Raw genomic sequence first — 21,044 nt, 5'->3', positions numbered from 1 at the left:
CGCCGCAGCGCGCGCTTCTTCCACCCAGTCGGTGCTGACAAATGATGACGCAGCATTTCCAGCGCCTGGAGCGCAGCGCAGGAACGTGGATGCCGCGGGCGGGCCCCAGCCGAGGGGGCGGGGCGTGCGGCGGGGGCGGGGCCGGCGGTGGGGCGGGGCATGCGGCGGGGGCGGGGCCGGCGGCGCCTGCGCGCGGCGGGGGCGGGGCGCGGCGGGCGCACGCCGTAAACACACAACATGGCGGCGGCGCCGGGGGCTCTGGGCGCCCTGCGGGCCGGCCGTGCGCGCTGGGCGGCGGCGAGCGGGGCCCGGCCGGGCACCCTGCAGTGGGCCGGGGGCTGGGCGCGCGCGGTCGTGGGGACGGCGGCGCGCAGAGCGTACAGCTCGGAGGCCAAGACGGAGGACGAGTTGCGGGTGCGGTACCTGGAGGAGGAGCACCGAGGTGAGGCGCGGGGGCGGCGGGGGCGCGGGGGGCGCGGGGGGCGGCGGGCAGCGCGGCAGGGCCCGTCCCGGGGCGCCCGCACCCCGCGCCCGCAGGTGTCCTGCTCACCTGTGCGCGAGGCCCCGGGGCGCGAGCAGGGCGGGCGCGAGCAGGGCCAGCTGCTGCCCCGCCTTGGCGCCCGGCCGGCCCGCGCCCGCGCCGTCCCTCGCGGAGTGCCTTTGGGAGGCTCGAGTTGGTGCCGAGCTCGGCTTCTCCGGGTGCCCCCCGAGCGCGCGTCGCCCCGGGGACGCGGATGTGCGCGACACTGATCTTGCCCTTGAGCTCCTGCCGGGGCGCAGGCGGCTGCGGGAGCGCGAGACCCGCAAGGGGTGTGTGGCGGGGCGGGTGCGGGCTGAGGCTGTGCAGGGCCTTGCCAGGGGTGCGGGGCGGGTGCGGGCTGAGGCTGTGCAGGGCCTTGCCAGGGGTGCGGGGCGGGTGCGGGCTGAGGCTGTGCAGGGCCTTGCCAGGGGTGCGGGGCGGGGCGGGGCGGGTGCGGGCTGACACTGCAGGGCCTTGGCAGGGGTGCGGGGCGGGTGCAGGCTGAGACCGTGCAAGGGCCTTGGCAGGGGTGCGGGGCGGGTGTGGGCCGAGGCTGTGCAGGGCCTTGCCAGGGGTGCGGTGCGGGGCGGGGCGGGTGCGGACTGACACTGCAGGGCCTTGCCAGGGGTGCGGTGCGGGGTGGGGCGGTGCGGGCTGACACTGCAGGGCCTTGCCAGGGGTGCGGGGCGGGGCGGCAGTGGCGGGTGCAGGCCCGGGCGGAGACCGTGCAGGGGTGTGGGTCCCCGGGGCGCGGGCCCGACGGCTGGGCCAGAAAGCTGGCTGCTTTGCCCTGCTGTACCGGCTGGACCCCGCGTGGAGCGCGGCCACCTTAGGCACCCGTTGGCGCGCGTTGACCGAACATGAGTCGGAAGGAGCAGGATCGTGGCACCGGGGCTGGCGGGAGAAGGCGACGGTTATTCTGTCCTTGCCCCCTTTATTTTTCTCTCTTTCCCAGTTGCTTCTTGGGTTGGGGGCCTACGTCGCAGGGTGCCCAGGGCTCACTCCTGGACGGCCAAGCCTGACTACTGCAGTGATGCGTCCCAAGGCAGGCTGGAGCGCAGGCCTTGTGTTCTGTGTCTTCAAGGCGAGGTCCCGAGGGACTCCGCCACTTTGGGGTCTGGGATAGGGCTGGGCATTCCTCCAGGGACTCCTCACGTGGCACCTGTTCCGCCCGGTGTACTCTCTGGGCCTACTTCCCTCTGCCTGGCCTTCCTCACGTGGACACAAGGGACAGCGGCAAGCAGCCCAGGCTGCTCGGGGACGAGCATGCCTACATAAACTGCCATACGTGTAGCTGGGGCTGGAGTTCGGGCGTGGGGGCTCCTTCGCCGCTTCTCCCGACCCCAGTGCGCAGGGCTTAGTCCCGGCTCTGTTTTCAGCGGTCGCCGTTGGTGGTGCCTGGGGTTGAACCTGGGTCTGGTGCCTGCTGTACGTTTTGGGATTCTCTTGTTTCTCCTCCTTGCTTGTGCTCCAGGCGGAGAGTCGAGCCTAGACAGGCAGGAAACGGGGAGTGTGGGGGGTGTTTGGGGAACAGCCCGAGGCAAGTGTGGGTCTTGGGCCGTGGCCGCGGCAGAATATGGAGAAATTCTGCGGAGCAGATGGGCACTGGAGTGACCAGACCAGGGGTGGGAAGTGACTTAGCTTCTCTGGGGTTTTCCTCACAGCCAGTGCTGCACCAGGTGTGCGGGCGTGTGTGGTGGGCACCTTTGTAGCGGGCACTGTAGCCTACACATTTTTTTGTCTTTTTGATTCAAGTGATTGCAAATTCAGTGTAAATTTGTGTAAGATGTCTGCGGGGCCCTGACGTTGGAACCTGAAAGAGAGGAAAGGCCATCTGTCAGCTGGGAGGACGCTTGAGTAAGTTCAGCTGCTTTCAGATGTCTAATAAATCAAAATCAGCTGTTCGGACATTGGCGCTCTTGAGAACGGTCTGTGATTTGTAAATATGTTCTCCGACCCGTGGGGTTGCCTTTGTATAGTCTCGGTGGTGTGTTTTGAAGAACCCATGCCTCTCGTTTTCATGTAGTTCTGCTTATTAGTTTTGTTAGTTGTGCGTTTGGACATATCTCGAAAACTTTTTGCCTAACCCAGGCTCTCCAAGTTTTAGGCCTGTTTCCTTTTTAGAGCGGCCTTGCGACAGTTCCCTGGCTGGCGTGAGGCTTTGCTTGCAGGGCTGGCTGTCCGGCACTGCATCGTCTGAGCACCACCAGGAATGACCCCTGAGCACTGGCACTCGCAGGTGTGTCCCCAAAGACAAGACAACAAAGCAGAACAAAAGAACGACCTAATTCTCCCACATTCATCCACAGGCCTGCCTTTGTGCCTCTCTTTCTCTGATTACGGTAGCTCTGTAGTAGGATTCATGAGCGGTGAGAATTCTCCAGCTTTTTGTTTTGTTCTTTTTCTTTGTTTTTGGTTTTTAAGAGTGTTTCCCTGCTTGGTGCCTCCATGATGGTACTGCATAGTAGTACCAGAGCAGGGCCAGAGACTTAGAGCAGCAGGTAGGCGCTTGCCTTGCACGTAGCCAGCCTGGGGTGGGTCCCTGGCGTCCCAGAGGGCGGGACCCCACGCACTCCTGCAGTGAGCCCTGAGCATCTCGGAGTGTGGCGCAAAAACCAGAAAGAAAAAAAGGATCAAAAGCAGACCTCCTGTTTTCATCTTGATTTTGAGTAGATAATATTCAGTGTTTTATCATTACACATTAAGCCTGGTGTTAGATTTGGGCTGTTTCTAGATGCCTGTTGGCAGGTTGAGGAAGTTTCTGTTTTTAGTCATGTGGAATTTTGTCACATCTTTTTTATGCACCTGTTGGGAAGGTTATGTGATTTTTCCTCTTTAGCCTGTCGATGCATAGATTGATGCTGGAGTAAGGAATCAGCCTTGTGTTTTGGAGGGAACCCCACTTGGTTCTCGTGATGATTCTTTTCAGAAATATTTGGGCTTGATTTGCTAATTTTTTTTTAATTTTTACATATATTTTTTTGCTTTTGGGGCCACACCGGGCAGTGCTCCAGGGTTATTCCTGGCGCTGCACCCAGGAATTGCGCCTGGCAGTGCACGGTGGGCCTTATGTAGTGCCAGGGATTGAACTCAGTCACCTCACGCACGGCAAGCACCTTAGCTGCTGTACTGTCGCTCTGCCTTCTTTTGGGTTTGTCATCTGTGTTCTTGAGACATGGTGGCTTTTAATTTTCCATTCTTGAGATTTCTCTTCTTTTGAGTAAAAGGGTAATTGATCCTGGTCTCATAGGATGAGCTAAGAAGTACACTTGCTTCTGTTTTCTGGAAAAGGTTGTGGGAACATTGGGCTAAATAATTTTGTTTTCTGAAGTCCTTGAGCAGTAACCATAAGGAAACTTTGGGGGAGGAAAAAGGTGCAAGGGGAACTCACAGGGCTGGGATAAACCTTTGCCTGTGGGGGCCAGGTTGGATCCCTGGCACCACACGGTCCACAGGGTACTAGGCACCGGGATGGCCCCTGGGAGCACCTCTGGGGATGTTCCCAAACTTGGAAAAAAAAAAAGGGGGAATTGCTTATGTGGTCTCACCCCAGCCCCTCCTCCAGTAAAGACGAGCACAGACCAAGGCTGCTGGGACGGGATGGGCGCCAGGTCCTGCCTTTCCTGGAGTCAGGGTTGGCCTTCGGTTTTGCTGCTGGCCACACCTGGCAGTGCTCACTCCGGTGGGGATCCAGCTCGGGTCGGCTGTGTGCAAGGCCAGTGTTAGCCCGTGTACTATCTCTCCAGCTCACCCTGCTTCCATTTTATCCATTCATGCAAAGCTTTTTTTTGGGGGGGGGGCACACCCAGTGAAACTCGGGTTACTCCTGGCTCTGTCTTGAGGGACCATATGGGATGCTCAGGATCAAATCCGGATTGGCCCTTTGCAAGGCGAGTGTCCTCCCTGCTGTACCGTCCATTCTGGCCCGCAATTTGATTTTTTGTTTCCCCTTCACCCTTCCTTCCTTCCTTCCTTCCTTCCTTCCTTCCTTCCTTCCTTCCTTCCTTCCTTCCTTCCTTCCTTCCTTCCTTCCTTCCTTCCTCCCTCCCACCTTCCCTCCCTCCCTCCCTTCCTTCCTTCCTTCCTTCCTTCCTTCCTTCCTTCCTTCCTTCCTTCCTTCCTTCCTTCCTTCCTTCCTTCCTCCCTCCCTCCCTCCCTCCCTCCCTCCCTCCCTCCCTCCCTCCCTCCCTCCCTCCCTTCCTTCCTTCCTTCCTTCCTTCCTTCCTTCCTTCCTTCCTTCCTTCCCTCCCACCCTCCCTCCTTCCCTCCCTTCTGTTCTTGTTTATTCTCATTTATCTTCTCACTTATTTCTTTGCCTCCTAAGCAGTGCTCCATTGACCTGGGGGGCGCTCCCGGCTGCTCCCCGTTTGGGAGGTCTGACAGTTCACCATTCGGTGCCCAGGCTGAGGGGTGCAGTTGGTGCTGCTCGGGTCTAGAGGGTCCCCCAGGCCTCCCCGATGCCTGTGATCCCAGGCGGGGGCTGAAGCTCTGGGCTCAGCCTCCCGGCCTCCCCTGCCGCGTTTCCTGGCCTCTCTCGCGATGGGGCCCGGCGAGCGCCTCATCAGTGGCAGCTGTTGTCATCCATCTCGGGGACAAGTTCTTTCCTTCTTTAGTCCAGAATGTGGCCTAGGTCTCAGTGCTCTCTCATGGTTTCCTCCATACTGCGGTCATTTGGGATTGTAGTGTTTTGTGTCACCCTGACTGTGTTCAGGGCTTACTCCTGGCTCTGTGCTCAGGGATCCGTCTTGGTGGGATTCGATGGACCCCGTGGAGTGCTAGGGATCGAACTCAGGTCAGCCATGTGCAAGGCCAGCGCCTTCCCCACTGGCCTGTTTCTCCAGCCCCATTTGGATTCTCACAGAATTATTCTGCAGAGAGCTGCGGTTCGTCTGGTACTTTCCTGAAGGAATTTTCCATATGAAAATGCTGTTTTTTTTTTGTATAGAAAAGGCCTGTGTCCATTTAATGCCTTCAGTTTAACCTGATTTCAAGGGAGGACTGTATGCCCCCCCCCCCCCCGCCTGAGCTGGGCACTAGTGGTGTGTGAGCACTGTTTGTGCCCCTTGGGGAGAAGGGGCTTGAGCACTGGATCAGTAGGATTTTGAATATCAAGTGAAGGTCTTTGGACTCAGGTATTTTAGAGCGAAAGGATTGGAAAATGGTGAACTTCATACAAATTATTTTTAGAGAAGCGATTTGACGGCATCAGTTGGAATGGACGGAGACTCAGTCGAGGAAGAGGGAAGTGAGCTTGTGGGGAGGGGTGGGCGTTGCTTTTGTGCAGTGGTGCTCGCGCACTGCCGTCCCGGAGGTGTGCGGCAGAGGCCTGGGAGGAAGCTGAGATGGAAACTCCGGAAAACTAGAGCAGGACAGAGCAGGGTGAGCTGCCGGTCCTGCGGGGTCACTTGCCTCAGCTCGGGAGCAGCTGCTGCTTGGGGTCGCAGTGGGAATTAGTGTCCTCTGACGGGAATGCTTCACTGACTCGTGTGGCTCCTTCCGCCTGGTCTAACGTGGGGAGGTGACAGCCACACAGCTCTGGCCGGTGGCCCTGCGCGTACTGCAGAGGACACAAGGCCCCGAGATCCCTAAAACAGCATCCGTCCTCCGAGGGCCATATGGCTGCAGGTTGGCCCAGGATCACACTGGGGTGCAGTGAAAGTGAGCCAAGGCAGGCGGCCCGTGCGGGCAGCTGAAGCTGGGGGGAGGGTGGGTACACGATGGAATGAGGGTAGAAGGAGCAAGGGTCAGGAAAAGGTTCAAGAACAGCAGTGGAGGAAGCACCAGATTGGTCCCACAGACCTGAGACAGACGGCGTCTGTAAAGGGGCGCACTGGGGTTAGAGGCGAATTGCAGAGTAAAGAAGTAAGGCTCAGGGGCTTGCTCGGGGTGTGTGTGTGTGTGTGTGTGTGTGTGTGTGTGTGTGTGTGTGTGTGTGTGTGTGTGTGTGTGTGTGTGTGTGTGTGTGTGTGTGTGTGTGTGTGTGTGTGTGTGTGTGTGTGTGTTGGAGTGTCTTGGGGAGTGTGCGTATCCAATAACATCATACTAACTCAAGTGCTTGTGATTTTTCCCTCCCTTAACTAGGAATTGTGGTGCTTGGAATAAACAGAGCTTATGCCAAAAATTCTATCAGTAAAAATCTAATGAAAATGGTGAGTATAGAGATTAAACCATTTGCTTCTAACATTGAGAGAGAGAGTTGACTGCAATTTGAAAATTACTTTTTCCTCTTTTCTCTTTTTTTCCCTCTCCTCGTTTCTTTTAGCTGTCCAAAGCTGTGGATGCTTTAAAATCTGATAAGAAAGTCCGGACCATAATCGTCAGGAGTGAAGTCCCGGGAGTTTTCTGTGCTGGTATGTAAAAATTTGTTGTGAAACTAAACGGTGTCTGCGTTTTCCTCAGTGATATCCCACTCTGGAGAAGCGTTCTGTGGTTTGCATTCCATACCGAAAATTTTGCCGTCTGCTTTTCATTGTTTTTCCAAGAAAAAAAATTGCTTCATGTTTCTTATAACATGTAAATCATATTGGAACTTGGAAAAAAGAATTCAAGTTATTTAAATACTTGTTTGTAGTATGTGAATGCTATTTACTCAAGATGTTTTGAGGGTGGGCATTTGTAGTCGTGCCCATGGGTTGGATTTTAAATTGGCCTCGACGCCAGCAAGATCTCTTTAGTTTTTCATTTGTGCCATATTAACAAAAGCTAAAGTTTGATTGTCTTGCATTTTCCATATTTGTATTTTCATATTTGTATTTCGAAGCCAAGAGATTGAGTCTGTTTTTGCCAGTAAAAATAAATAAGCAATGCTGCTGACTTGTTAGTTCCTCAGTAATTTGCTGAGGCGGATAGACGTGAAGGCATCCTTGTGTTTGTTGTTTTAGCAGTATAGGTTGAGATAATCTGCATATCGAGAGGGAACTGCTTAAATGTGACATTCCTGGGTTTTGAGTACTTATTTGTTTTGTGTATTTTTTTTTTTTTTTTGCTTTTTGGGTCGCACCCAGCAATGCTCAGAGGTTACTCCTGGCTCTGCATTGAGGAATTTTTCCTGGCATTGGTCAGGGCACCATATTCGGTGCTGGGGATTGAACCCGGGTTGGCTGTTGCAAGGCAAACACCTATCCACTGTGCTGACGCTCCAGCCCCTGGTTTTGGGTGTTGTAGAGCATTGTTTCCCAAAGAGGTGCACAGAGCAGGTGGCACTCGTGACCTTTGGTAAACTGGGGTGCACTCTGTGAAGGTGGGTTAGCCGGGCAGTGCTGGAAGAGGGGTGGTGGGCTATCCCAGGTTGGGACCCTCTGGTTTAGAGTAGACCTAGGACACGGTTCCACTCGAGAAGCCAGTGTGAGGGTAGCTTTCCTGTCCACCCCCCTGCGTTCCCTGTGAGAGCCCACAGCGGGGGGCGCTTGGCCCCTGGCTGCTGGGGATCACCCAGGCTGCCCTGGCAAGACTCAGAACCACGTGGTACCAGGGTCTGAACCAGGCGGCTGCATGGCAGGCCGCAGTCATGTGCTCAGGACTCCGGAGTACAGCCCCTGTGCATGGGCTGCCTCGTTGGTCCTGTTATGTTTTGTAATTCTGACACTGTAACTGCTGGTAGAATTCTTCTCGTTTTATCTGTGCCTTCGCTGCCCATTTGCTGTGCTTCTCCCCTACCCATAATAGTCCTTGAAGACTACTAAAGGCTTGATACAGTTCAGGTCCTCCATCATAGACTTCCTTCTCGGGGATCTGTTAAGCAGTGCGTCAGATGCATTTATTGTAGGGGAGGAGAGGGGTCCACTCTCGGGGGGCGGGGTGGGGGGGGGAGGTTACGCCCCGGGTGTGCTGCTGCCTTCTGGGCCAGCCCGGGAGACCTGGTGGTTCCAGATGCACCTGGTGGAGGCGGAGCCTGGGCTCCCTCTGCCCGGCCCTGTGTCTGATCTGAGTTTTTCAAGGTCAGTGCATTAGTTTTCACCATTTTGTTTGAAGAACTAATCAGATCTGTTTTCTTTGCTTTATGTGCCTTTAATCTTTTGTGTGATCAGCGTAACCGGCTCCTACTTCCTGAGACTTCGCCAAGGGGAAGGCACTGTAGAGGAATTGGGACAAGTCACTTGTTTTAAGTAACCCTTGTGTAGTGGTTCTTTTGAATGTCTTTGGAAGTTTTTCTTCCATGTTTGAAACAAGGTGTAGTAGATCTACCTTTATTTTTATATAGACGTTAAGTATAATTAGAGATAACATCTAGTTAAAACTAGTAAAATTTATGAGCCCATATTCATGTAAAATTTCAAAATTATAATCAAATCTGATTTCTTAGTTTTTGTTGAAGAATATAGTCTTCCTGTAATTAGCACTTTAATTTCTCTTAGAAAGTAGTAATATTTTACAAAAATCCCGGGTTATCTTATCTCATTCATTTGGTGATTTTAATTATTTTTTCACCTCTCAACCCCTTGAGTTATTTTTGTTTCTCCCTTTTCTCCTCCCCAAATACTTTTCTTCTCTGTACATCTGTATTCCAGTAGCACCTAGTTCCTTGTATGTTTTCAGGAGTTTAAGGCTTTCTGCATATATAGCTTGAGGATGGGAACTTCTTTTTTTTTTTGTTAACCCCAAAATCATCTTTATATTCTCAGAACACAGCAGTTTGGTGTCTGTTGGAATTAGCCATTCTTTACACTCTGTGTGTGAGTTGGAAGGCTTTCCCCGAATGCTCATTGTTAGTGTCTTTGACTCTGAGTGATTCCATTTTTCTTCTCCCTTTTTCTTCAGTTTTGTATACTGAAGTTCATTTCTTCTGTGCCAACCTCTGTTGCAGTTTTATTTTCCTTCTGTGTATAAAACACATTTCTAAACCTAGTACAGCGGGTAGGGTACATGCTTTCATGCAGCTGAGCTGAGTTCAATCAGTATAGTTCCCTGAGCACTGCCAGGAGTGACCCCTGAGTGCAGAGCCAGGAGCATCTCCAGAGCACTGCCAGGCTGACCCCTGAGTACAAGCCAGGAGTACACGCTGAGCACTGCCAGGCTGACCCCTGAGTACAAGCCAGGAGTACACGCTGAGCACTGCCAGGTGTGGCCCAACAAAGACAGAAACAAACCTTTCCTTTCCAATTTTAGTTTACTTAGACCTAAATCTATTTTAAAATTTAATTTTAGCTCCATAAAATAAAATTGTTATCTCTACATTCCGCCTCCCCTTTGTTCCTTTTGTAGTGCCCAAATCAAACCCAGGGTCACATACGTTGCATTGGAAGTTGAACTGAGTAATTTCTGACTTCCTGTTTAGTCTGCTATTTATTTCACTTACATTTAAAATTTTAAATTAGACTTTCTCTCTTTTTTATTTTTAAAAAGAATAGGATGTCAGGGGTCTGGAGCGATAGCACAGCAGGTAAGATGAAATAATGTGCAAATAAGTATGGGGAAAGAGAGGTCCCCCTGCACCAGTCTTTCCTAGATGAAAATACAGATTTTCAGTATTTTTCAGTTTCATTAGGCATATAAAGACCTTGTCCATGAATTTATATGCATCCTTGTGTAATCACTAAATGACTAAGAATCACAAAATGACTAAGGGCAACTGAGGCTCAAGTCAAGAGGACAGATGCCCAGGAGTGAATATTATTCAGTCAGTTAACTCCCAAGTTATAGAAGCACAGCTTTAACTGTCTTCCCGAGTCTATACAGAAAGAACATTGCTCTGAAGTAACTGTGCAAAGGACTTATGGAGAAGAGAAAAGTACAAGTCAAGAGATCTGATTAGGAGATAAAGATTACAAATAAACACAGAGGAATGGGAGCACTGTAATGGGAGTAATCCAGTAAACCAAAGCTCCCTGTGGCAAGGCAGAAAGGACCAACCAGTGTTATCCTCCATATTCCCAGATGCACTTAGGGATTTAAGGAACGATCTCACGTGACACATTTGTGGCCAGCTTTGTAGTGGGAGACATCTGTCATCTGACATGAAATGCCCAGTAGGGCTCTGGCTGTGTCTGCGCTTCCCAGAGAAGATTCAGAGATTTGGGTGACATTTCCGTTCTCCGTCTTCATGAAAAATGATTAAAAGAACCAAACACCAAAACTGAGTCTATACAAAGTGAATGTTAAAAAAACCCTTGATGCAGGAAGTAAAAGACCTTTACAAAGAAAACTACATAACGCTACTCCATGAAATCAAAGAGGACATGAGGAAATGGAAACATATACCCTGCTCGTGGATAGGGAGAATCAATGTTGTCAAAATGGCAATACTCCCTAAAGCATTATACAGATTCAATGCGATCCCTATAAATATACCCATGACATTCTTCAAAGAAACGGATCAAGCAATCCTAAAATTCATATGGAATAACAAACGTCCAAGGATAGCTAAAACAATTCTTGGGAAAAAGATGATGGGAGGCATCACCATCCCCAACCTCAAACTTTACTACAAAGCAGTAACAATTAAAACAGCATGGTACTGGAACAAAGGCAGAGCCGTAGACCAATGGAACAGGGTGGAATATCCCTACACACAACCCCAAATGTATGACCATCTAATCTTTGATAAGGGAGCAAGAGATGTGAAGTGGAGCAAGGAAAGCCTCTTTAACAAATGGTGCTGGCACAACTGGACAACCACATGCAAAAAAATGGGTTTAGACCTTGACCTGACACCATGCACAAAAGTCAGATCAAAATGGATTAAAGACCTCAACATTAGACCACAAACCATAAGGTACATTGAAGACAAGGTCGGCGAAACCCTCCACGATATTGAAGATAAAGGTATCTTCAAAGGTGACACGGAACTAAGCAATCTAGTAAAAACAGAGATCAACAAATGGGACTACATTAAACTAAAAAGCTTCTGCACCGCAAGAGATACAGTGACCAGAATACAAAGACTATCCACAGAATGGGAAAGGATATTTACACAATACCCATCAGATAAGGGGTTGATATCAATGGTATATAAAGCACTGGTTGAGCTCTACAAGAAGAAAACATCCAACCCCATCAAAAAATGGGGCAAAGAAATGAACAGAAACTTTACCAAGGAAGAAATACGAATGGCCAAAAGGCACATGAAAAAGTGCTCTACATCACTAATCATCAGAGAGATGCAGATCAAAACAACCATGAGATACCACCTCACACCACAGAGACTAGCACACATCCAAAAGAACAAAAGCAACCGCTGTTGGAGAGGATGTGGGGAGAAAGGGACCCTTCTTCACTGCTGGTGGGAATGCCGACTGGTTCAGCCCTTCTGGAAAACAATTTGGACGACTCTCAAAAAATTAGATATTGAATTCCCATTTGACCCAGCAATACCACTGCTGGGAATATATCCCAGAGAGGCAAAAAAGTACAATCGAAACAACATCTGCACATGTATGTTCATCGCAGCACTGTTTACAATAGCCAGAATCTGGAAAAAACCCGAATGCCCCAGAACGGATGACTGGTTGAGGAAACTTTGGTACATCTATACAATGGAATACTATGCAGCTGTTAGAAAAAAGGAGGTCAAGAATTTTGTAGTTAAGTGGATGGGCATGAAAAGTTTCATGCTGAGTGAAATGAGTCAGAAAGAGAGAGACAGACATAGAAAGATTGCACTCATCTATGGTTTATAGAATAACAGAGTGGGAGACTAACACCCAAGAACTGTAGAAATAAGTACCAGGAGGTTGACTCCATGGCTTCGAGGCTGGCCTCACGTTCCGGGGAAAGGTCAACTCAGAGAAGCGATCACCAACTACATTGTAGTCGAAGGCCATGTGGGGGAAGGGAGTTGCGGGCTGAATGAGGGCTAGAGACTGAGCACAGCGGCCACTCAACACCTTTATTGCAAACCACAACAGCTAATTAGAGAGAGAGAACAGAAGGGAATGCCTTGCCACAGTGGCAGGGTGGGGTGGGGGGGAGATGGGATTGGGGAGGGTGGGAGGGACACTGGGTTTACGGGTGGTGGAGAATGGGCACTGGTGAAGGGATGGGTTCCCAAACTTTGTATGAGGGAAGTATAAGCACAAAAGTGTATAAATCTGTAACTGTACCCTCACGGTGATTCTCTAATTAAAAACAAATAAATTAAAAAAAAAAAAAAAACCTTGATGTATTGTTAGGAGTTAAGTTCTGATGTTAACCATATTGTGTTTTAAAGTGACTCTGAGGTTTGCGGGTGACTTAGGGAACTCGCAGGGTAGTCAGGACTTGGCACGCAGGTCCCTGCACCTCTGGCCTGGTCTTGGCTGCTCGGAGCCCTGCGTGCAGGAGATGGCGTGCTCTGCCCACGTCCGCGCCTCGCCACGAGCAGGGCCCTCTCCACTGCCCCAAAGTGGCCTTTCACAGGTGTCCTCTGACCCCAGGTCTCGGGGCAGTGGTTTTTGTTTGAGGCGAGCTCTTCAGTTCCGAACAGTCTGCACGGGAGGCCGGAGGCACAGAACAGGGTAGGGTTAGGATGCCCACCTCCCGGGCCGCCGCTCCAGAGCCGAGCCCTGGCACCCCGATGCCCCTGAGCACTGCCAGGGGCGCTCTCGCCCTCCACCCCCAAATAAATTTTCTGCACGTATACAAATAGTAATCTTCCGTTGCTTGAGAAGAAGCTTAGTGCCAAGATTAGTGCCCCTCCTCCTAGCAGTGTATTTGATGGAATTCTCTCTGGCTGACTACAACAATGTCTAGAAATGGGTAGATTCTTGGGGTATTGTTCTGCCTGTAGCTTTTCCTGTATTTCCATGTTTTTCCAAAGCACGTCGCACCCTTGGCCTGATTGCAGATTGGGAATTCCTGTTATGTGTTCTTGCCGGTACTTCTCTCTGTACTGAAAACAAGCTCTTGGCTCACCCACGCCCAAAGTCACAGAGATTGTATAGGGGATCACTCTGAATGCGTGTCGTCTTCTGTGTATTCTAGGGGTTTTGAAATCTGGTCTTGGGCTTGAAAGATAGCCCAGGGGGCAAAGGTGCCAGCTTGGGATTTATGCCAACTCTGCGTGTTTCCCTGAGCACTGAGTTAGGAGTAAACTGGGAGCACTGCTGGGTGGGCTCCAGATCTACTTCTCACAGTGTTTTGATTTTGTGTTCTCGCGCACACAGGCACAGAGTAAAGCTTGATAATCGGGTTATTTAAAACCGTCTAGCTAACCAACTTCAGTGTTCTGTCAAAGATGAAATTATGAACAAGTTATTTTGACTCAGCTGTGGTGTCTGCTGTGAGCGTTCGCCTCAGTCAGGCGGTCACTGTGTTCCTCTCATTAGGCTGACACTAAGTGGCAAAGTCATAATTATTGTATTTCACCAATTTTTTTGAGATGAAATTTTGAGAAATGACACAGGACTCTGTGTCCTTTGAAATTCCTGAAATAGATTATAAACAATTCTTGGTAATTTATTTCTCTACTTAGAACTCTGGGAGGCAGGGTTTCATTGAATTCTGCTAGTGTGAGCTTAAAAAGAAGGTGGTTTTGTTGCTGCTTTTGGATTCTCCTCAGCTGTGTTCTGAGGAAAATCTCTCGCTACAGTTCCGGGCTGCGTCGTTGTGCTCACAGCCGCGCGCCGTGCCGCAGAGCCGGGCGTGGGGCCTGTGGCGTGTTGTTTCACAGTTTCGGGTCGTATGTTCGTGGTTTTGATAGAGGCCCCTGGACAGCTGATGTGTGAAGGGAGAGTGCAGGTACCACAGGTTTGTTTCAGGCCTGCGTGGAGTTCCTGTAAAGAGTATTTTGAAATGGAATGAAATGAAAAAATGTTGATATGAATGAATTACTTTTGGTGATTTTTGACCCTTCTTTTTAGGGGTGACTGTCAGCCGTACTTGGGGATCCCTCCCGGGGACGGGGGCAGGGAGGGTCGGGAGCCATTCTTACCGCTGGTGGGCTGTGTGCCAGGTGGGCACCTCCCCTGCTACCTGACTTCAGGTGTTTTGTTAGTTTAAGTTTGTGGGTGATACCTGGTGATGCCCAAGCGTTACTCCTGGCAGTGCTCGGGGGGCCGTTGGGCTGCAGAGGGTCGGGCCCAGGTCGGATGAGTGCACTGCAAGCGTCTTCCCAGCCCCGGCACACCCTGTCTGGACCGCGGAAGAGCGGCTCAGCCCTCGGGACCTGCTCCGGGCTGCGGCCTGCGCGCCATGCTCTCCTAAGCAGAATCCCCTTCTGGGGCCGCGGGCTGGCTGCCTTCACAGGACAGTGCCGCGAGGCTCACCCCGTGTACCTAGGAGATTGATTTCAACACTGGGTGTGTTGTTCATAAGTGGCTGGGAAATTTTAAAAAAAATTATTTATTTATATTCCATTGACTATTCCAGCACCAACCCCACCACCACACGCTGTAAAAACAAATTCTGCGCTCGTGAGGACCTGTGACGTTCCCCACCTCGCAGGGCTGTGTCAGCCCCTCACGGGCGCAGGGATGACTCACGAAAGGGTGTTCGCAGGCTCTCTCGGGGGCTCTCTCTCGCTGCCTCTCCGCCCGGGACGGCTGTTGGCTGTTGCCTTGGACGGACGAAGGAAGAACGAGGGCCAAGCTGGCTGCTGATGAGTTGCCGTTTATTCAGTCTCTCTCCCAGCTCCCTTTCTCTGTGTCTGTCTCTCTCTAACCGCGCAGTTCTTTCTTCCCGCTGTGTCCGTCTCCTCTCTCTCTCTCTCTCTCTCTCTCTCTCTCTCTCTCTCTCTCTCTCTCTCTCTCTCTCTCCTGTCTCTGTTTCAGTCGATCAATCCAGCCAGCAGTCAACCCCATTCTCCAACCATCCACCCCCCCATGCGCCCTGCAGTCGCTCTTTTTGTCCTCTCCCCACGCCTCCCCAAACACACCTCCCCCCGGGAAGCGTGATCAAAACTGTTTTTCCGGACTTCTCGACTCCCTGCAGCCCATGAGGGCAAAACAGCCTTTAGGTATGTTTCTCCTCTCCTTAGACCCGAAACTTAATTAGCATTTTTAATTCTACTAATGTTTACCATTCTGTATGGACACAGTAATAGACACTTTCAGGCTTGTAGGGTGACTCTCCTGGGGACATCTTACCACAGACTCAGACTATAGTGCTCAGGCTGGATCAGTCATTCCTAACCCCAGCAGGGTCCAAATCTAGTTATTACTTTTATCTAGTTACTACTTTTGGATCATGACAGGATCTGTCGATGGCCACGCTCTTGACTTAGAGTGAAGCATTAGCACTCTGCCAGGCCCTCTTGATGCCAGAGTGGCTCCTAGCTCACCGCTTGCCCTGGGTCCATCCAGTCCCTCGTCGGGATCCTGCTGTTGGGGATCTGGGAAGTAAGGGCAGCTGAGCTTCAGTGGAGAGGCAGGTGTCCAGGAGGTGTATCATCTGGGCTCAGTCCACTCCCCAGCCACAGGCTCGTGTTTTCCACTGTCTTCCTGTATCCACACAAAGCAACTGCTCTGAAATAGCAGCCGTGCCGAGGACAGTAAGGAGAGGAGAGACAGTGTTTTCAAGTCAGAGTCTGACCAGCAGACAGAGGCAGTTGACAGGTTCGGGGTGATCAGCAAACACAAGCTCCAGCGGCCAAGGGGGAAGGGCGAACCCATGTGAACCTGGAACCCACCTTCCCACACCACATTCCGAGTGTTTCCACCCCGGCCCCCAAAGGCTGCTCCCAAACAGGAGCTAAGTGATTTATTTTATATTGCGTGTTATGAATAATGGGAAGCCGTCTTACGTGCTGGGTGTAGGGGTATAATCACAGCTCAGCCCTTGGGGTCCGGGGTTTGTTTCTTATGAATACCACGGTTACAGAGTCACGTGCTCTCCCGGCTGATTCCTGGGGTTCGCCCATTTGGTCTTGGGAATGACTGCCCACTGTTCCTGGGGAGGCCGGAGCAGTCTTGCTCCGTCAGTGAGAGAGCCGCCCTCCGGCCACGTCCTGGCTGCCTTGCTTTGGTGCGTGTGTTTAGCAGGGGTCTGACTGAGTTGTGGCTAGCTGTGAGTGGTTGGCAGTGAGGTTCTCTGTCTTTCTCTCTCTTGGAATTCCCGAGCTGGAATTTCCGGAGTGATAAGAGTTACTTTTGTATGCTAATGGGCATTCGAGGCTGGGCACCTGGATAGCTTTCTGCTGTGGACTGTTTGCCAGAAAAAATCCAGATGCTCAGAGGTTAGAATTTGGCATTTGGGCTCTCCCAACCTCCAGGGAGCAGGAAGTGTGCGGGCACAGATTGGGCTCCAGGCCTCCAGCCCATCACTGGTTTAATCAAGCGTGCCTAAGTGACAGGAACCCCGGAAAAACCCACGGACAGTGGGGCCTGGGGGCTTCCCAGCTTGGAAATGTTGAATTATCTTAGGACTTTGCTAAAAAGAAATGATTTGACCAGAGCACCTATGTTCTACCCAGGCGTTTTATTCTCTTGAGACAGTGAATAAGCTCAGGCATATTTGCTTATATTTATTCCTGAGTATTTCCAGTTTTTTAATGCTAGTGTAGCTGATGTTTCTTGATTTATACTCCCAAGTTACAGTTGTGACTGCGGCAAAATCAAGTATGTTACTGCATTAATTTTTTTTTCTGCAACCTTGTTCAACTGAGGTTTTAGATTTAGGGATCTTGTTTCGGTAGATTCCTTGGAATTTTTCCGTGTCAGGTCATCTGAGAAGAGAGTATTGCTTCTTCCTTTCCAGAGTGCTGGCCTTTAATTTTGTTCTAGAGCATCAGTTCTGATCTCATTAGGGCGTGGGGTGAAAGTGCCAAGCGTGCCGTATGCACCTCGTGTGTTCTTCCCGGCCTCCCGGTACACCCCTCCATCAGCTCTTTCACTCTGCAGAGTGATGTGGGGGCCGGGGGTTCGCACAGGGCTCAAGGCCACAGGCCTGCTGGACCCTGCTCCCCCAGCTCTCAGCCTCCTGGAGGGGGTGGGCCTGGGCGGCCCCAGCAGGTTGATGTTGCTGCTACTTAAAAATAAATGTTTTTTAAAGATTCTGGCAAAACAGTTTTTATTTTTTTCCATTGGTTATCTTGATTTCTTTTCTTTTTTTGGTTTTCTTGATTTCTTAAAGAACAGGCATTTTGTTTCAATTTTCCTTCTTTTTCTATTCTAGTTTTTTTTTTTTCCCTAGTTTCTTAAGGTCTTAGCTTTAGACCATTGATTTCAGATGTTTCAAATTTTTTAATATTGGGGCTGGAGAGAGAGGCCAGCAGATAGGGGCTTGCCTTGCATGTGGGCAACCCCATATGGTCCCCTGAACTCTGATAGGATTGATCCCTGAGCACAGAACCAGGAATAAGCACTGATCACAGCTGGATGACTAATAAATCAAACAAAACAAAACCAAAGCACAAAAACAAACAAGAAACAAACAAAAATCCCAATGCAATATTTAACTAATATTGCTAATTAATTTCTCTGAACATGCTGGGATGACATTAAAATAGCTCATTTCTTATCCTATGTTTATTTCTAAGAATATGCCATGAAAGTAATATATAGGTACTTAAAAAAATTAATCGGAGGGATAAATATGCCCTTCTACAGTCACAGATACCAGTAGATGTGAGATTGTTTTTTTGATTTTTTTTTTTTTTTTTGCTTTTTGGGTCACACCCAGCAATGCACAAGGGTCACTCCTGGCTCATGTACTCAGGAATCACCCCTGGCAGTGCTCAGGGGACCATATGGGATGCTGGGATGTGAACCCAGGTCGGCTGCGTGCAAGGCAAACGCCCTACCCGCTGTGCTATCACTCCAACCCCTGTTTTTTTCTTTTTGGGTCACACCCGGTGATGCACAGGGGTCACTCCTGGCTCTGCACTCAGGAATTACTCCTGGCGGTGCTCAGGGGACCATATGGGATGCTGGGAATCAAACCCGGGTTGGCCGCGTGCAAGGCAAACGCCCTACCCGCTGTGCTATTGCTCCAGCCCCAGTAGATGTGAGATTTGACATGAGAAGATTCTGGATGAGCCCGGGCCTAACGTGAAGGTGGGTCTGTGTGAAGGTCTGTGTAGAAGGAGCCCAGGGAAACGCGTTAGTGATTCAGAGATGGGCTGTGAACCAAAGGGTATGGAAGCTTCTAGAATTAAGGAAAGGGCCACCAGCACATTCTCTTGAGCCTCTGGAGTGTGTCCCACCCCCTTGCTGCCACAGTGCCGAAGTGGGTGCCCTCCTCACTTGCCCCCTGTCTGCAGCCGTGTGCCGGCCTAGAGACCCTTCTCCGCGCAGCCGGTCGCTCGGCTTCTCACACTGCGAAATGTCGAAATGTCCTTCATCTCCTTCGAGACCCTTTCCTTTATCCTTCTGGCTCAGCAGGCCTCCCTGTGTCCTGTCCCTGACTCGGTTTCCTCTTAGCTGCTTGTGCCTGCTGGCTGCTCCCGAATTCAGTCTTATTTTTGTTTATTACAGAGCTTATCGGCCAGGATGCTCCTTGGCTGGAATCGGGGCCCCTTGTCGGGACAGCAGCTGGCCCCCTCCAGGGTCCTTGCTGACAGTAGTCCAGAAGTCAGGCTCGAGCTCGGCAGCACCCATGGCAGGAGCCAGCAGTGTGTTCTGTGGCGGGCACGGCAGACGGCAGTGCAGTGTGGGAGAATGGGTTGCTGCGGGTGTGCGCCCAGTCCCTTAGGGGACTGCAGTGGGCTGTGGGGGTGCAGGCCGCCAGTGGCCAGGCTGCCTCGGGCTGCCCATCTCCTCCCTGGCCACTGGGCTTCGGAGGCCAGGCAGGCTGGAAGGCTTCTGGAGGGCCCTGCAGCCCGGCGGGGTCGGCCCTGGACCCTGGGGAACCGCGTGAGACAGGCAGAGCTGAAGAAAGCAGCTGAGTTTCTGCCGGGCCGCTCCAGCGGGTCCCAGCAGGCGTTGCCTTCCAAGCTGCCTCGGGGGGGGGGGGGGGGGGGGGGCAGAGTTAGTCTGGGTGGGTGTCGTCAGGCGTTTGCGGCGAAAGGCCAGATACGCTTTTCGGATTCCTTGGTGTATGTTCTTAGATTTTTTTTTTAACTTAAACATCTTTTCTCTTTTATTTTTATTTTATTTTTTTTTGGTTTATTTATTTATTTTTTTTGGTTTTTGGGTCACACCCGACGATGCACAGGGGTTATTCCTGGCTCTTCACTCAGGAATTACCCCTGGCGGTGCTCAGGGGACCATATGGGATGCTGGGATTAGAACCCGGGTCGGCCGCGTGCAAGGCAAATGCCCTACCCGCTGTGTTATCGCTCCAGCCCCCATCTTTTCTCTTTTAAACTGAAACATCTTGTAGACCTTTTGACAAGAATCGTGGCCATGTTTCTGCAGGGTCCTCACAGACACAGTGTCGGGCGCTGCCGCTGGCAGGGAGAAAGGCCCTGTGCCCTGGCCTGCCTCTCACCCACGGCTGGGGAGCGCGGACCACTCCACGGAGGTCTGGCCCGTGGCGATGGTGTCTCCTCACATGCCTTCCCGCCCCTTGAGGGGTTGTTCGCATCCTGCAGCAAGTTCTGCAGTTCATAGCTGCAGCTGCAGCCTGTGTTCAGTGTTCATCGTTTGGGTGTCCTGAAACCGGGGCTGGAGACAGGACAGTGATGCAGGGCACCTGCCTTGCACACGGCTGGTCCCCCAAGCACTGCCAGGAGTAAGCCCTCAGCACTGCTGGCTGTGGCCCCAAAATAAAATTAAAAAGAGTTCCTAACCCCCCGATTAATTTGCGGTTTCCCGAGATAGTGCAGTGGGTAGTGGGTCACTGGCCTTGCGTGCGGCTGACCTGCTTCCCGTCCCTACTCCCACAGATGGCCGAGAGCCTTGCCTGGAGCACGCCCTGAGCACAGAGTCGGGAGTATGCCAGGAGCACTGCTGGGTGTGCCCCCACTCCAGTCATGAGTTTGAATAACGCTAGGGTTGGAGGGGGAAGTGAGGTCTTAGCGATGGAGGTTGTAATATTCGCACATTTCTGAAATTAAAGGCAATACATTGAAATAAGTAAATGCATTTCTATTATTTAAGAATATTTATAACAGTATGACTTGTGGCCCCTTGTTCTGTTTTGCCAGTATCACTTTCTGGCTTTCTTGTGAGTTAGGTTTTGCTTTGTGAGGCGGCCCAGGAGCCTTCGGGAAGCCTTTGGTACCTTGCTTTGTTCCCGGCCTCACTTTCTCCTGCAGCAGTGCCCAGGCCCTTTGAGGCTGGCTCTGAAAGCTTCTGCTGTCTTTACCGCCCTGGGGTGCTTGCGCATTCTCTGGATTCCTGGTGTTTATTATGTGAATACCAGGAGTTTTTCATGCAGCGCCTCCCGGAGATGCTCTTTATCTGATTGCCTCTGAGTGAGCAGGTTAGCAACCTGGACTCTGAGCCTATTCTCTTTCCTCAGGTTTCCTCCCTGTCCTGCAGAATACCACCCGCAGCCTCTTTGTCTAGTGACCTCCACATCTGTCACCCGCTGTTCCACAGCTGCAGGACTCTTCAGGTGGGGGGAGGGCAGGAGGCCAGCGAGCCCAACTCCTAGAGGGTCTGGGGTTGCTTGTAAGACCCAAGAGCTGAATGCCTTGGTGCTGGGTGCTTGGTGCTTGGTGCCCTTCGGGTGTCTCTGCTTCTAAGAAATACAAAGGAAAAGTAGTAAGTTCTATGACGTGTGCACC

At 51.5% G+C, this 21,044-nt stretch overlaps 1 protein-coding gene across 3 annotated transcripts in view; it reads left to right on the top strand.

Moving 5' to 3' along the window:
• Positions 1–208: 208 nt before the first annotated feature.
• The window catches only part of AUH (AU RNA binding methylglutaconyl-CoA hydratase), a 136,546-nt gene continuing 115,710 nt past the window's right edge, over positions 209–21,044 (top strand). For 2 of the 3 annotated variants that reach the window (XM_055126388.1, XM_055126387.1), the window contains exons 1-3: positions 209–442; positions 6,602–6,669; positions 6,783–6,870. In XM_055126388.1, the coding sequence (XP_054982363.1) occupies positions 238–442; positions 6,602–6,669; positions 6,783–6,870 (361 nt within the window). In that variant the 5' untranslated portion in view covers positions 209–237. Of the gene's footprint in view, positions 443–670; positions 811–2,275; positions 2,378–6,601; positions 6,670–6,782; positions 6,871–21,044 lie in introns of those variants that run through there. The other variant, XM_055126390.1, reaches the window with a different exon arrangement.

The sequence above is a fragment of the Sorex araneus genome, chromosome 2 (assembly GCF_027595985.1).
Source record: "Sorex araneus isolate mSorAra2 chromosome 2, mSorAra2.pri, whole genome shotgun sequence".
Lineage (NCBI taxonomy): Eukaryota > Metazoa > Chordata > Mammalia > Eulipotyphla > Soricidae > Sorex > Sorex araneus.
Note: the sequence above shows the minus strand (reverse complement) of the source record. Positions and strands in the feature narration are given on the sequence as shown.